Here is a 15599-nt window from a genome sequence, read left to right on the forward strand (position 1 = left end):
TGCAAGCCTTAAAGTACTATTTTATAATTGTGTTATCATCATCATCATCATCATCATCATCATCATCATCATCATTGTTACTATTATTCCCTCACCATTCTGGTCAATCTATACTATATTCTTTCCAGTTTTTCAGTGAGATAAATCCAATTACAATATCCACTTGCTCAGATTTGACATTTCACTCTGTGGGTAACTATGATGAAGGAATACTGAATTATTTTTCAAGGGGAAATCATCTATATCATAACTAGGGGAATTGGAGCAACTAAATTTTCAGGGTGAACATAATCTCTGTTTAAAGGTTAAAAAGATTAAGTCCATGATAAAAACCATCCACACAAATAACTCTTATCTTTCTCTTTGAAATTCAGCAAACAATGAGGAGAAAAGAATTCAAAAGGTGAGAAATCTTTGGTTTACTGACAAATTCAATGAAGAGCTCTTAGTAACCTTGTGGCAATGCAGAAGGATAGACATTACATTTTTAGCAACCAAAATTAGAGAGGATTCTACTGATTCCTTTTTTAAACTATAATGGATAATCAGTGAAAAACCTGTCAATTCAAGATAGTTGCTGTTGCCTGCCTTAGATTCTGGTTGAATTTCTATGAAATCTGGACATTGGTCAAAAATTTCAGGAGCTAAGTATGTAGCTCCTTCTGTACTGCAGAAACAACAGGCTTTGTCAGAGGTCACCATTATTTCTAAGAGTCTTTTACTGGTTGTAGCATATTTAATATAGCTGAATCTATCATTTGACACTTGGAATAATTAGCACTTATTTATGCACACTTGCATTTCTTTCATGAGTCTGAGGAAATGAATTTGACATGACTTGAGGATTTTTAGTTATCCCTAGTTTTATTTCATCCTTTCTCTTCTGGGTCAGAAAGAAAGAATTTTGATATATAGTGATGCACTATCCCCACACTGCTTGCTGTATCTTGAAAGGAGGGATAATATAATTGCTTGAGCAGGATACATAGTTATATCTATAAAGGGTATAAAATTCTATTTAGTGACATTATTTTAGGCAATGGGAAGGAAAATAATTCATTTGTATCTTCCTTTTGTACCCTAAGATAATAATTTCCCCCCCAAAATTGAAACAAGGTATAGAGATGCATTTTATCTATCTAAATTTTAAAATGAGATTTAAAATATATAGTTGAGGAACAAGAACTGAACCCTTTAATAAAGGACACATCATGAACTTCTTGATTGATAAGCTTGAAAAACTACCTCTTTTTCTTCTTCTTTCTTCTCATGAGTCTTGCTGTAGTTAATAGGTGTGTCCCAGCCCTCTTGTTCACAGAGGGCCTGATAAAAGGCAGCATTTACCAAAAGGCTTCTTGTTTTGAATGGGGAAGACGAAGAAGTCGGAATTGAGATGTGAGGAGAAGTTAGAGGTGTGGCCTTGTCCAAAATTCGATTTTTTTTCATGCTTAAGTCCAAAGTGCCATTTTCATCCACTTGTATCTCAGTTACCTGATAGAAAACAAAAAATGTTTAAGCAACAGTTTGTGATTTTAGGCTTTTCATGTGAAGCTTTTAATGGATAAATGGAAATGCAAGCTTTTATTTAAATGTATCTGATTTTAAATCCAGATTTCAGGTTTACATCAACTAATGTTTAATTCTTAGCAGACCACAAAGTATAATAATGCTCTTCATTTTTAAAACTACAAAGTCCAATTTTGATATTTTGCTAGAAAACAATGCTTATTGATTTTAAAGTGTATTATTTTATAACAATTTTGTGATTTTAACATTTTAAAATTATTTTAAAGTGTAAATGTAATTTTGCAATTAAGTTTAGAAATAAACCTTCTTGACATTTTCCTGGAGAAGATCATGACTATCACAATTTACAGTTAAACGCTTCCATGCTCTGGTTTATCAAGAGTTGCATTAAATTAGTCAATTCCCCAAATGTTACAATATTTGTCTTAAAGGGAAAAATGTGTAAACACAAACAGCTAGAGAAAATGTTCTAATGGGGTATTAGATGAAGATGAAAGTGATCTTTCACTACTTTCAGTTTGGATTGAAAAAAATTAAATTGGGAAAGTGAGTGAATGAGAACTGAACTTCAGTATGTGGCAATATGATAGTGTCTTTCCTTAAAGAATAGGAAAGTCAGTGACCACACTACTTTGGGACATAAGATTGACAAAAACAACTTTAGCCTAGAGAGCTTTTATGTATTTCCAAGTTTATATGTCATAGTATACCATAACTCATCTTTGGAGTACCATTAGACAAATTACTTAGGAAAGAATTAAATTTTGCTTTTGTTTCAGAGTTTGATACACTGTTGAAGAAATTAAATTTATTCTACTTTGATTCCTAAAGGTACCTTTGGATTTCCTTGAGTTGAGTTCAGGAATTTAGCTTTCCCTCTGGGTTAGTTTTAAGTTATTATTATTTTTTAATGTTCTTTTTTATACCAATAGACTTTGTATACTTCCAAGACATGTTTGTTATCTTTAAGCCTTACAAGTTAACATAGTACCATTCTCAAAAAGATATATTATCTGTACTCGCTTGTCCTTGAACAATAGGGGGAGGTTCTTTCTTTCTTTCCTTTTTTTTTTTTTTTTTTTTTTTTTTTTATAATTTCTTACAAGAAGACAGCAAGTCTGGTAGTTTTGATCACCTAGCAAGTGGATGTATTCCATAAAGCAATTGACATTTCTTAATTATTAGAGAGGTGTAGTGATTATTCTATGTTGTATGTTAATAAAAGGGGTACTCTCCTTCTCATTGGGATTGATGGCTTTAGTGAGGTTGCCAGTGTGATATATTTTTTAAAGTTATATGTCACTGTTAAACTGATTTTCTCAAAATTCTGTACCTTAGTTTACTTTTGTCAATTTTATTTGTCACATTGTCTGTACTTTGTAGTTGTCAACCAGATAAGTTAAGTTTGATTCTTTAAATTGGGGGCTATTAATCTGAGGTTGGTAGATTTAAAAAATATATATATCTTGATACCTGAATTTCAAGGCAATTAGTTTTCTTTGTAACTATGTATTTTATTTTATACCTTTAAACACATTTTCTAAGGAGTCCATAAGCTTTAGCAGACTGCCAAAAGGGTCCATGGCACTAAAAGGTAAGCATTTCTGGTTGTGAACACCACAATACAATAACTTTCACAATGTGTTAAGAATACTCCAGTCACTTTTATAATTGGTTCAAATTAACACCTTTCTGACATCATCCATCACTTCACAATTAGCCTCTTCTTTGAGCAATTTTTATATTCTTTTCTTTTGGCTGGGAAAGCTGGAGTCTTTCATGAATCTTTTAGCAAGATACTAAAGCATGTGGTAGCCAGTTACATTCCCTGAGGGTTTTACTATATTCCCCCACAATTGCTTCTATGGATGTAAGAGGTGCACTTGCGTAGTTCCATTGGCCTGCTGTTTGTGTGCAATTCTGAACTAAAAGCCCCAACTTGTCCTTGCTTCTTGTGTCTGGCAGAGTTTGTGCTTTCAATCTCTCAGCTTAAAAGATAGATATACTTTATTGTATTTATGGGAAGTAAATACACTTCTAATATGTTTGAACTAAGATGCTTTGGCTATATCTTTCTGCCCCCTTTTAGTAAATAGTTTAATCTCCTGTGATAGTTTTAAGCCCTGAATTTGACAGTACAGCTTATCCCGGATAATAACTTAGTAACCACAACATCTTACGCCATCTGTATAATATCAAATACACTTTTTATACCAGCATTAATAAACCTTAGTTACAAAAATCCAAGATATTAACTATATCAGTGCCAAGTGCCCCACTCTAGGATATGACAATTTTGCCTTGCCATGACTGCATCAATGTTTTTTTGGCTTCACTGTTGATATGTAACTATAGCAATGAAACAGAGCTACAGTAATCAAGTTTAATGACCAATGTAAAGTAAAATGCTAAATATTGTAGTTGCTGACATTTTTCATAATAAAAAAACTTGGGTTAAGACTGCACAACCAACATTCACATAAAATTCCAGACCTCTGTGACAGATGGCTTAGGAAAGGAAGCCATGTGACTGGGCTGCAGTAGTTTTATAGTGCAAAACCCATAAATAGTGCAGATTCTCTCTCTTTCACTGAAAAATATCAACTACTCCAAGGCAACATCAAGCAAAAAAAAGGTACAAAGCAAAAAGAAACAGAAGAAAAATCAAATCTCACAATTATTGAATTTTAACAGTGTTCATAGACTCTCAAAGAAAAGATTGTACATCTTGATGTCACCAGGGTGGACTGGATAGATGGTGCAGGGAAACAACTAGCATCCAGAAACTCATGGGAGGATTAAAAGCCATGTTTCATATAGTTTTCTGAATTTCACATTGAAGTTCGGTATTTCATTGAACACCTAATTCTGATTGGGAAAATACATGGGTTGTATATTTGTAAAGCAGTGTACAGATGGGCTTTAAGTGAGTGCACAGATGCATTCAACAATTAAGCGTAGTCAGAGAAAAAAATATCCCTTTCTGCCCATAGAGGGATGGATCACACGTTTACAGCATGGCTTTTTATTCAGGGCCGTATCAATATGTATCACTTTATTCTGTGTCATTCAAACTCCAAATGGTAATACAAAAAAGAAAAGAAAAAGATGAATTTTCCCCCTGATATTCATTCACTTTGGCAATTCCAAATTTCATGGAATCTAAATTGGACTATAGATACTATCTAGTCCAATATTTCCTTAAGGAAATTCTCTTTTACATAGCCTCAGAAAAGAAGACAAGTGAGTTCACTATTGATGAAGGTATGAATTAGTTCAGGTATTTGGGAAAATGGAATTTTGTAACAAAAGTTACTAAAATTACCAAATTCATAACATTAGTCCCAGAAATTATACAAGTGGGACCACAGGCCCAGAATATTATAAAGAGCAAGAAAAAAATCATATGGATAAAATTTTCATTGTAATAGTTCTCAAAAGTTGGAAACAAATTATGGACCTAATGATTGGGGAATGGTTGAACAGATTATGGTATATCAATGAAATGAGATAGCACCATGCTGTAAGGAATGGGTAATGTGATAAATTCAAAGAACCAAATTGGATGTGCTATGTAGTTTAATTTCTTAGACATTTGTTTTGGAAGCTATTGTAAATTACATTATGGGACCAACACAATGTAATGCCTTAATATCTTAAGAAATATTATTGAATAAAAGAATGTGTTATAAAACTAAGAGTCAAAAATTCATTTAAAGTTGAATAAAGATTTTTTATTTTAGATCAAAAGTTTACTTTGGCATTTAATATAACTAGTCATGAAAACTACTTTAAAATGAAATATTGATACCCTCAAAAGACTTAAATTCAAAGCTTTTATACAGATTTGTTCAACAATTAACAAGTAGTAAGTACCCATAACATCCACAGCAAAAATAAGCACCAAGTCTTGAAATTTACTGTGGCTAAATAGAGAAGAAACAGATAACTAAAACTGATTTTTTTTAGGCTATTGGGATTAAGTGACTTGCTTAGGGTCACACACCTAGGAAGTGTTAAATGTCTGATGTCAGATTTGGACTCAGGTTCCCCTGACTTCAGGGCTGGTGCACTATCTACCGTGCCATCTAGTTTCCCCCTAAAACTGAAATTTAAAATTAGGATGCTACACATGGCCAACAAGCTTTCCCTGGGAATCTGAATCATATTATATGAAACCTCTTTAAATCATTCTATTTGGTCTTTGAATAACAAATGAGAAGCTACTTTATGCTATTGTCCAGGGGATAAAATGAAAGTCAGTGAACATTTGGTTTTCCTTCATAGTTGTCATTTGTTTTCCTGTGATTCCTGACCCAGAGACCTTTTCCTCTGTTTTCTGATAATGTTTTCCTGACAATAACTGGAATCATTCTGCCATTAGGATAGAACTATGGAGAGACTGTGCTTTTTTGATTCTAATAATTGAGACAGCCACTGGCTTATTTCTCTTAGCAGGGAGGAAAAAGAGAGATATGACATCATTTTTGTTTTCAGGTCTTGTTCAAGCACAAAACAGACTTTGAACTTTAAACATTTCATGCAAGTGTCAATTTTTTGTTTTCTTTTAAGGCACACTGTGCATATGCCATTTTGTCTAAACAGGTGGGGAAAACACCAAAACATTAAACAGAGTGCTTGGCAAGCAACAGTGATGGGGATAAAGATAGACTGTGAAGCTTGTTCCTACCTCTGTGGATAAGGGTAGGAGGAGAGAAGTAGAATGGGGAATATCTCTGACATGTTTTGGCACAGGCTTTCACTGGGAGAGAGCAAGGCTCTCTGCAAACAACTCCACTGAGAGATGATAATTCAATGACTAATGCCAGTTTGTGCTGAACATTATGACTGTATCATTAGCCTGAGTTACCTAGGTTAAGGATGGGGCTTTCCAAACACTGGTATCACAGTAATCCCAAGACCTTTCTCCAATAAAGATTTATAAGTGACTTAGATGGTTTGATGGTAAATAGATTACATGCTTATTCCAATAACTAATTTGGGGAACTTCACATGGATGTTTCAGGATTAATATACCGATCCTATACACAGAAGAATATACACAGAAGAATCAGAAGAGAGCCTAACACATTGAAAGAAAACTTCAACTATTTTTAGTATTCAGTCATTTCTAACATTATTATTTATTTCTGCTTCTTTGATTCTCCAAAGTGACATGCAAGCAATACAGCTGAATGATTTTGTTACCATATTATATTGAGATTTATTCTGTTAAGATTCCAAATAGTCATCTTTCTCCCCCTTCTCTTAGTCCTGCACTTCTTACTTCAATGCTGTGAATTTTAGTGAATTACAGCTCTCCCACTAACGATGACTTGTAAAAAAGAAAATCAATGTGGATCTTTGCTTTCTAATTGGTATGGTTGTGATATATGAATAAGAGGTTTTACTGTTTTTGTAGATTTAAAATGTTGTCATTTCCCTCATGTCATAGAACAGGGGAATTTATTATCCTCATTCCTTTCTAGATTAATAAGATATATAAAACATTTTACTCTTCAAGAAGGATCGTTGTCTTTATTCTTTTTCATACTTTCAATGATTTCTGCCAATCACTGATGGAGATAGAGATAGTGTTTTAATTGATTATAGGGAATTACTGGATAGTATCAATGCTTCCCAATGCTTATCAGTGCCATCTCTAAAACTTAAAACAGAGCATCCCCAAAGGCACTAAAAGGATAATCAAGTTGCCTACGGTTACATAGCTAGTATGTATCAGAGAATGGAGTTGGACTCAGAAATTCCTATGTCACACTAATTGAGTTCCCCTACTAAATTTGGGTTCATGTATGAACTGATTATTGTTAAAGATAATAACAATAAGCTCAAATTTAGTGACTAAAATAATTGGTTTCAAAATTATATATTTACACCAGATACCTCCATTGGAGATCATAAATTAAGAATACTGTTAGATGTGGGCAGCTGAGTTTCCCATTATATCCCTTTTTCTATACAAAGTCATCTACATTTGAAAAATGGAAATCCAAGGAAGAACATAATAAGAAATCAATAATTTCACTTTGTCCCCTTATTTCTTTCCAGTTTCAAAGTGGAATGTGATTTATCAACCCTGACCCCTAGAGGAAGTGGTATTCTTCCTAAAGCATCACGGACTCTACTTTTTCTGTATCTGCCTCCTACATACTCTAGAGCTTGGTCATGTTATTAAAAACAAACAAACAAACAAACATGTATATCGTTACTCTGTGTAAAGCACTGGTGAAGGATAGTGATTGTTACTATGCAGTCTCTTGTTTTAAAGAGTTTATAATCCAATGGGAAGAATGATAAGCATAAGCATACAAAGACTTACAATACAGAGACAAATAAGATAAGTTCAAAGGAGAGGCATAGGCAAATTGCTATGAAAAAGTAAAAGTGAGATCACTTTTTGCTTGGATCTTTAAGAAATGGCAAAATGACTTTCTTCAAGTGTTAGCTTTTTTCCGTATTAGACAATAATCTTTAGGACAAGGATTATAACTAAACTTGTATAATGTCTTGAACATGTCTACTTAATATATAGTTTAATATTTCCTAAGAGCAAAATTTCTATTTTGCTTTTTTCATTTCTATTACTTACCATGGTACTTTTCATTTAGTAGGGATTTAATGAATATTTGGGACTAAGATAATATGAAAGATATTTTTTCTTCCTCCAAGACATCAAAAAAAGCTTTTAACAGAAGTCTAGAGAAGGGACATATCTACCTAACCTCAATATCCTAATTACTAAAAAATAGAACTCAAGATGCTCAACTTTTGTAGAATAATAGCAATTATCACATAACCAACCATTTATGATGGTAGAAATTCAATTGACTTCATAAAAATATATTGATAAGAAGTGAAAGAAGATATAGTGTAATAGGCTTATATCATGAACTGTGTATGCAAACTCTTGCAAGGTTAATAACATGGATTTTTTTCTCTTCTAGGAAATTTTAAAAAGAAGTAATGAATTTTCTTTTTATTGTCATATAAGTAGGATTAAACAAGGGCAGAATTTTGCAAGTCATTAAAGTTCTGTGTGTATTATTGGGCCTCCAGGAAAGCACTCTGTGAAAGTGACATGGTGGGGTGCCATATTTATCCTCTCTTAACAACCACTGTGTCGAATGAGACATTTTCATGGGGAAAGGATAGGTTTTCTAACTGCCAGTATTGCAAACTCATCCTAAAAATCAAGCTGTGCACTTTCTGTCTCTTACATCATCATCATCAATTGTCAGGCTTATGCAATTAAAACTTGGTTGACAATGTGTTTGATGAGACATGACAACAGTGTCCCTCACACTCTTTGCATGCTATATTTTTCTTCTACTTCTAAGCCTGCCATGACTGTGTTTCCAATAATGAAATAAGAAATACACAGGAAGATAACTCTTTGATTTCAAAAAGGTGCCAATTGAAAAGTCATTTTTTTCTTACTAGAAATATACTTTGAAAGATCAGCTTGTATGACAAAAAAAGTTATTTTACATGATTCACTGCTTGGATTTAGTACCTGATAAAACAGAATCTAAGGGTCAGAGAAAAAATATGAGACTGCTTGCAAGAATAAGGAGGTTTGTATCCTACTATGTTGAAAGTATTCATTCTACATCATTCCAGTAATTTTTGTAGGTATTAACATTGTTAGTGATGTATTAAAGAAGCAGCACATTGATATTCATGGTTTAAAACATTAACAGAAGCTATAGTTATAAAATAATGCAATAATATGAAATAATAATACAAAAATGTAAAGCACGTTAAAAATGGCTTTAGATTTGCTGGATGAGTTTGAATTACTACAGCTTGATAATTTTTGCTGTACTTTTTAAAAAGATTGTGCTTTCCTTTGTTCAAAAGCCTTATTGCTTAAAATTTGTTTTTGTGCAGTTTTTGGCCACTAAGTCTTCATGGGGCTAAGTTGGCTCTATTCTGTCCAGAAACTAATTCTGATTCTTCTGTCAAATGTTATGTGGCACTGAGCTGCCACTGTGGTCTCCTGAAAGACTGGCACAGACATTGGGAAGCAGATGACCAGGTAAACTTTCCTGTGTTTAAAAAAAGTTCCATTTCTAATAATCTTGGTGCCTAGGACATCCTATAATATTTCCTTTTAAACTACATAAATCTTACACTTTAAGGAATCTCATTAGAAAATATTTAAATAATCCTTCCACTAAAGTCTCACTCTAATATCTCATCATAGCATTGAGGGACCCCTGAGTTCTCACAGGCTATTGGAGCAGAGGGTAAGTCCTGGCATATTCTACCATGCTGAATGGGAGAATAGTTACAGCAATGAACTGCATTTTTGTTGTCTGAAAATTAGCACAGCAATGTTGGAAAGACCCATTATCAGAAGGCAGGTTACTCTGTTTCTTGCTCTGAAAGATGTTGCCAATTGTGGTTACATGCTGTCTCTTGAACATGACATTCTGGAATTTCTCCTATCTCTCTGCCTTTGTTCAGGTGACTGTCTTACACAATAGGAATGAACTCCTTCCTCATCTTACCTCAGAGATTTGGTCTAATGGAGATTTTCCTGGTTTTTTTTTTAAGGTTTACTTTAATGCTATCTCCTATAGGAAGTTTGTCCTATAATTGCCTTGCCTTCTTGTTGCTAATACCCTCCCCTCCCCTCAGAAATTATTTTGTATCCATTTTGTATTTAGTTACATGTTTATATTATTTTCTATCGATACCATATAAATTCTTTGAAGACAGAGTCTTTCGTTTTTACCTTTACATTTTCTATATCTGTTATTTATGAGGCTCTTAATAAATAGTTGCTGAATGAATGAATGATACATTGGGAGTGAGGGATATGGAAGAATGCAGGAAATTCATGAAAACTATAGATTAAGGTCACAATTTGTTTCCATAGAAGGGTTAAACACATATGATGAAACATGAATGAATCCCTGAAGTATTCAAGTGACAAGCATTTCTTTAATTTTTCTGTAGAATATAATATATTAATTCCTGTCAATCAACTAATCAATAAACATTTATTAAATGGTTACTATGTGCTAGCCAATGTTGTAAGATATACAAAGGAAGGCAAAAGACAGGTAGATATTACAGTTAATGCTATTTTAACTAGTAGCAAAATGTTTACTTTAATGGAAGGAAATGGCTGGTTTGAAGATTACCCGAAGGGTGGAAGGACACGATTTTATAACTTGAAGTATAATAATAGTAGTTTATTAATAAATGTCTGATCCGCTAACTACACAATTTAGTTGTGGCCAGCTAACCATTCATAAAATAAAATTGCTGCTTGCAAAAGGTAAAGATCAGTGGATATTCCTACCAAATTACGTAGACTATGAATTTGTTCTAGAGTGCTTAATAATTTGTCTTGTTTCTGGACAAACAATATTATTAGGGAAAATGTGGATTTTCTGGCGGCTACCAAGCTTTGGAGACACAATAAGTTTCCATGAGCCAGAATTATAGTTTGATTCCAGTTAAACTACGCATTCATTTACAGAACATAAATTCTAAGGCACATGTAAAGCATTACATAAGCCAGGAAAACATCTCTGTACCCAATGCCATAGTTTCCATTTCTTCTGGTTTTAAAATTGTGTCCTTCTGCTTTACCATAACTGTTTAAACTAGGCATTTAATAGTATAAAATATTCAAGTAACACACAGTAATTAAATTACTTGAGTAATATTTGCAAAATCTTTTTTTACAAGCCTCACTCTCTTAGCTCAGCCATCTTTTATGATCACAGATTTTTCTGACAGAAAAAATAAACAACTGAAAAATTTTAAACATCAACTCTCCTTTCATCTTCCTTCACCCTTCCCCCAAACCAATTTTGAAATCTGGCTAACTCCTCCCTTTCTCTTTCTACTTCTTCATCCCCTATTCCCTCCCATTTTTCTTCAGATCCAGTATTAAGGATCAAAGCAGAACCATACACTTATTCTTTCTTTTTTCAATTGAACCATTCAGGTACCTTATTATTTTTCTCTGAATCTCTGGAAAAGATCATGCAAGGAAAAAAGTCTTTCTTTGAGGGGGAGGAAGGGGATGTTTTGAATGTAGTTGCGAACATGAAAGGCAGTTTATTCTCACAGTTCAGTCGCTAGCACACCCTCCAGGTTCTTGGACTACCCTACCTTGGCAGACAGACTCTGTGGTTTGTTGGAGAGGATCTCTGCTGCTTCCCTGCAGCGGGTGGAAAGGTTCAGGATAGCAGCAGCTGCTGCCATGTGGGTGTCTTCACTACATTGACCGTAGCTATAAGAGCTGGCACGGCAAGGGCTCTGTGTGTGGGCGCTAGCACTAGGCAGTCGATTGGAAAGTTTCACTGGATTTGAAAAATGCTTTGCTGTTGAAGAGAGATTTGATTAGCCATTGCATGTATGTGTTTTTAGTCATTAAATAGATTTGTTTTTCAGGTGGTAATTTTGTACATTAAAATGTGTGAAGAATAAATTAAAACATGGTCCATTTTTCCATCTGTATGTTAAATACAGGTTACTCAAATTCCCTTTAACAGAGGTCCAAGGATCAAATTATCTGATTGCTGGAAAAGAACTCATCTTAATATTTTAGTATTTACTCTCCCCACCTCATCCCCTTTCCCCTTTTCTTTCTTTCTCTTTTAAACAAAAACTCTATACCATTAGTGGGGCAGGTGCACTGGCACCATTCATTGTGAAATACTTTGAAAAAAAACCAACCCCAACACCCCAGCAAATTCATAAGGATCATGATAGAAAGGCTTATAACTTTAATGTCTAGAATTCAAAGAACATGCTAGTTCAGTTAAAGTATTTTGTTTCTGGATCATATAATTATTTGTACTAATTTAGGAGATAAAAATGAAAAATAAGAATAAAATTCAATGTTTGCTTACCCACCCCCCTTAAACTAGTAAAACCATTCAGAGTTAAAACTGGCTTTAGTTCCACTACGTGAATCTGAAGTATTTGTGGGGTCTTTCAGGAACTGGCACATTGAAAATTCATATAGAGTAGGGTGAGTTAAGGACAGAGGGAAAGGTTTTCAAGGTGAATTCAAGACTGAGTTCTGGTATTGTATTGCTGCTTATTACAAATTATATATTTTTTATTTATAAATAGAAAAAGAAATCTATTTTCATATTTTGAGGTATGTATAATATGTGTAGCAAGGGAAATGTAATATTCATACCTAATGCAGATAAATGAAAATATATCTTTCTTTTAGAAAACCTGACAACTTTATTTTCAATAAAATAAAACATAGAACATTTAAGTTATTAATCCAGGTCTAAATCATAAAAAAGAGGAAGAATAGTGCAAAGCAAGTCTGACTATTGCATATCTATTAAAACAGGAATATGTATTTACCGAATATGTTATGGAAAAGAATAATTATATTTGTTATTCTAATTTTATAAAATGAGAAAATATATAAAGTGTACTTAAAACACTTTGCAAACTTTAACATGTATGTAAAGTTTTGTTATCTCACTTGAGATGGCATGTAAAAAGCATACCAAAACTTTACAAACTTTCAAGTGCTATGTAAGTGTTAGCTATTTGTTATTGTTATCATTATTAGAATTTGATACCAGGTCATCATTCTATAATATGCTCCAATATATATGATTAAACAGAATAAATTCTTTGCATTAAAATGGATCTAGTAAATCTTTTTTTCTCTTTTTTTTCCTGGAAGCCACTTACAATTAAGTTTCTATTAAAGGTGTTTTTGTTATTTTCTAACTTGAAAATATAATTTTACTGACATGATTAGTATATATATTTTTTATCCAGAATAATTGAAAATACTTCTGGATAAAAAAAAATATATATTAATCATGTCAAGGATAGTTGAAATATCAGTTAGAATGAAATGTTCTCTTATAAATCATTTCCCAAAAGGCTCAGTGCAGTTTTAAGCTTCCATAGCTTATACTCAAAAAGAATTATAATATATTCTCATAAGAGTATTTAATATTATTCTGGCTCTACATCTCATGGGAAATGGATGCTTTTCTCAGAAAATAATAGTATTATACATCTCTTTGTAGTTTAGACCAAAATGGCCATGTAAGTCAAGTATAACAAATTCAAGTTCTGGTAAATGATTCTAAAGGGTACTTAGATATCTTCTTAACTTGTTACTAGCTCAACAGAGGCACAAATCAACTTATGTTCTTCTTTAGAATCTCACATTTGTATTTGAGTGTTTTAAAGAGTTTGAACTATTTTGTAGAAAAAATTCAAGGAAACAATTGTATATAATTTTTTGTTGTAAGAACTCTGAGCTCTTTTAGACTAAATAGATGTGTCACCAAATTAAATATGAATGCATTTCAAAATGTTTCTATTTTAAATCTTAAATTTATTTTTAAATATGGAATTATATATCATCTCAGAGTTTCAAAGGATCTCAAAAGTTATATTGTTCAACTTATAGCTGAGTCATAGATTCTCTATAGCATAATTTCCATGGACTTACATATATATTTCCACAACAAAAAAATGTGATTCTTGGGAATTGTGTCTTTTGAAATATTTCTCTTTTACCTTTTAATCAACTGAATGTTTTTGCAGCTTAAGTCGGATTTCAAATAAACAATCAACGTTCATTTCTCTTTTCTTTGGTTTCATTGTAAATAAAAATGACTGAATCACAATAGCTCTTAACTCCTATAATTTATCAAATCCAATTCCAGACAGATACTTAATAAATATCCTTTAGAATTTCTTTTATTCACTTCATAATAATAGCATCTTAGCTAAAGCTTTTCAAACTGTTTATAGAAATATTTAAATTCCCAAAAACTTAGGCAGCATCACCTAAGTGCAAGATACTCAAATAATAAAATTATCAATGTCTATCCCAGGAATTCTCTAGAACCGCCCCCATCATTTTAGAGCTCAGAGAATTGAGGCTCAGAGATTTTACATGGATTTTCCTAGATCACATAGAAAGAGAATCTTAGAAAAAGGTATAGTCATCTAGGAGACATGAGTTTGAGTCCCAGTTCTGCTAATAGAAAGCTAATATGATTTAAGTTTAGTCACCTGAGTTCTTTAGGCTTCAATTTCTTAATATGCTATGATCCAATAATCTTTCAAGTCACTTCTAGCTCTAACATGCTATAAATCCACTGATCTACAAATAAAACCAGGTCTCTATTCCTAATCCCATCATACCTCTACGTTCCTTTTTTTTTTTTTTTTTTTTTTTTTAGGAACTCAATTAACCTACATTATAACCAATTATTCTTTTTACACTTAAAAAAATCCAGAATGATTTTCCCCCTCTCCTTCCTCCATCTTTCTAAGTAGAAATGTATGTAATTTCTATCACTGTTAGAAATTGAAGCTTACATTCAGGAAGCTGAGGTGGATTTTGTCCTTGTACTGCTGGTACTATTGTGCGTTTTCCGAAAACCTGAGCATCAAAGCTGGCATAATCAAATGGAACTTTTCCAAACTTCTCTTGTTCTTTTGTCATTGTAGCTCTAGGAGATGTGACTGTTTGTGATGATCGGAAACTGAACTGAGATAACTCAAATTGTTTTACTAGGCTCATCCTGGAAAGACAGAAGGGGTAGAATGGAAAAGTCAAAAAAAAAAAAGAACTAAAGATGAATATATAAATATCAGCACCTGGAAAAAAGTGGACAGACATATCATAGAGTCAGTAAGCTCATAGATATTTACTTAAGACACAGAGTATATCAGAAGGGACAAAGGACTATGATAGCAACACACGTTAGTAGAATACTCATTACTTAAAACTTCAGAGTTCTATGTCTTATTCTCTTAATGTCCATGATTAAAATATATTCTTACTTTCTCCCATCTTTTTGACAGGGATAATTCTGCCTCTGTCATTTCAGAGGATGATTATTGCAAAGTTCACATTGATAATATTTAAAATTATTTTTTATTTTTAAAATATATGCAAAGATAGTTTTCAACATTCACCCTTGTAAAACTTTGGGTTCCAAATTTTTCCCTTGCTTTCTCCCACCCCCTCTTACATAGCAAATAATCTAATATATGTTAAACACGAACGATTCTTCTAT

The 15599-nt window shown here is 32.7% G+C and overlaps 1 protein-coding gene and 1 long non-coding RNA gene across 8 annotated transcripts in view; one reads left to right on the top strand and one right to left on the bottom strand.

Moving 5' to 3' along the window:
• ST18 (ST18 C2H2C-type zinc finger transcription factor) overlaps nt 1-15599 on the bottom strand; it is a 166797-nt gene that overhangs the window by 47822 nt on the left and 103376 nt on the right. For all 6 annotated transcript variants that reach the window (XM_074278266.1, XM_074278248.1, XM_074278225.1 and 3 more), the window contains 3 exons: nt 14896-15101; nt 11683-11894; nt 1246-1491 (listed from right to left, as the gene is read on the bottom strand). In XM_074278266.1, the coding sequence (XP_074134367.1) occupies nt 1246-1491; nt 11683-11894; nt 14896-15101 (664 nt within the window). The remainder of the gene's footprint in view (nt 1-1245; nt 1492-11682; nt 11895-14895; nt 15102-15599) is intronic.
• LOC141548943 (uncharacterized) overlaps nt 1-15599 on the top strand; it is a 147549-nt gene that overhangs the window by 44945 nt on the left and 87005 nt on the right. The window lies entirely within an intron of this gene.

Source organism: Sminthopsis crassicaudata, chromosome 1, assembly GCF_048593235.1.
Source record: "Sminthopsis crassicaudata isolate SCR6 chromosome 1, ASM4859323v1, whole genome shotgun sequence".
In the NCBI taxonomy this organism is placed as follows: Eukaryota; Metazoa; Chordata; class Mammalia; order Dasyuromorphia; family Dasyuridae; genus Sminthopsis; species Sminthopsis crassicaudata.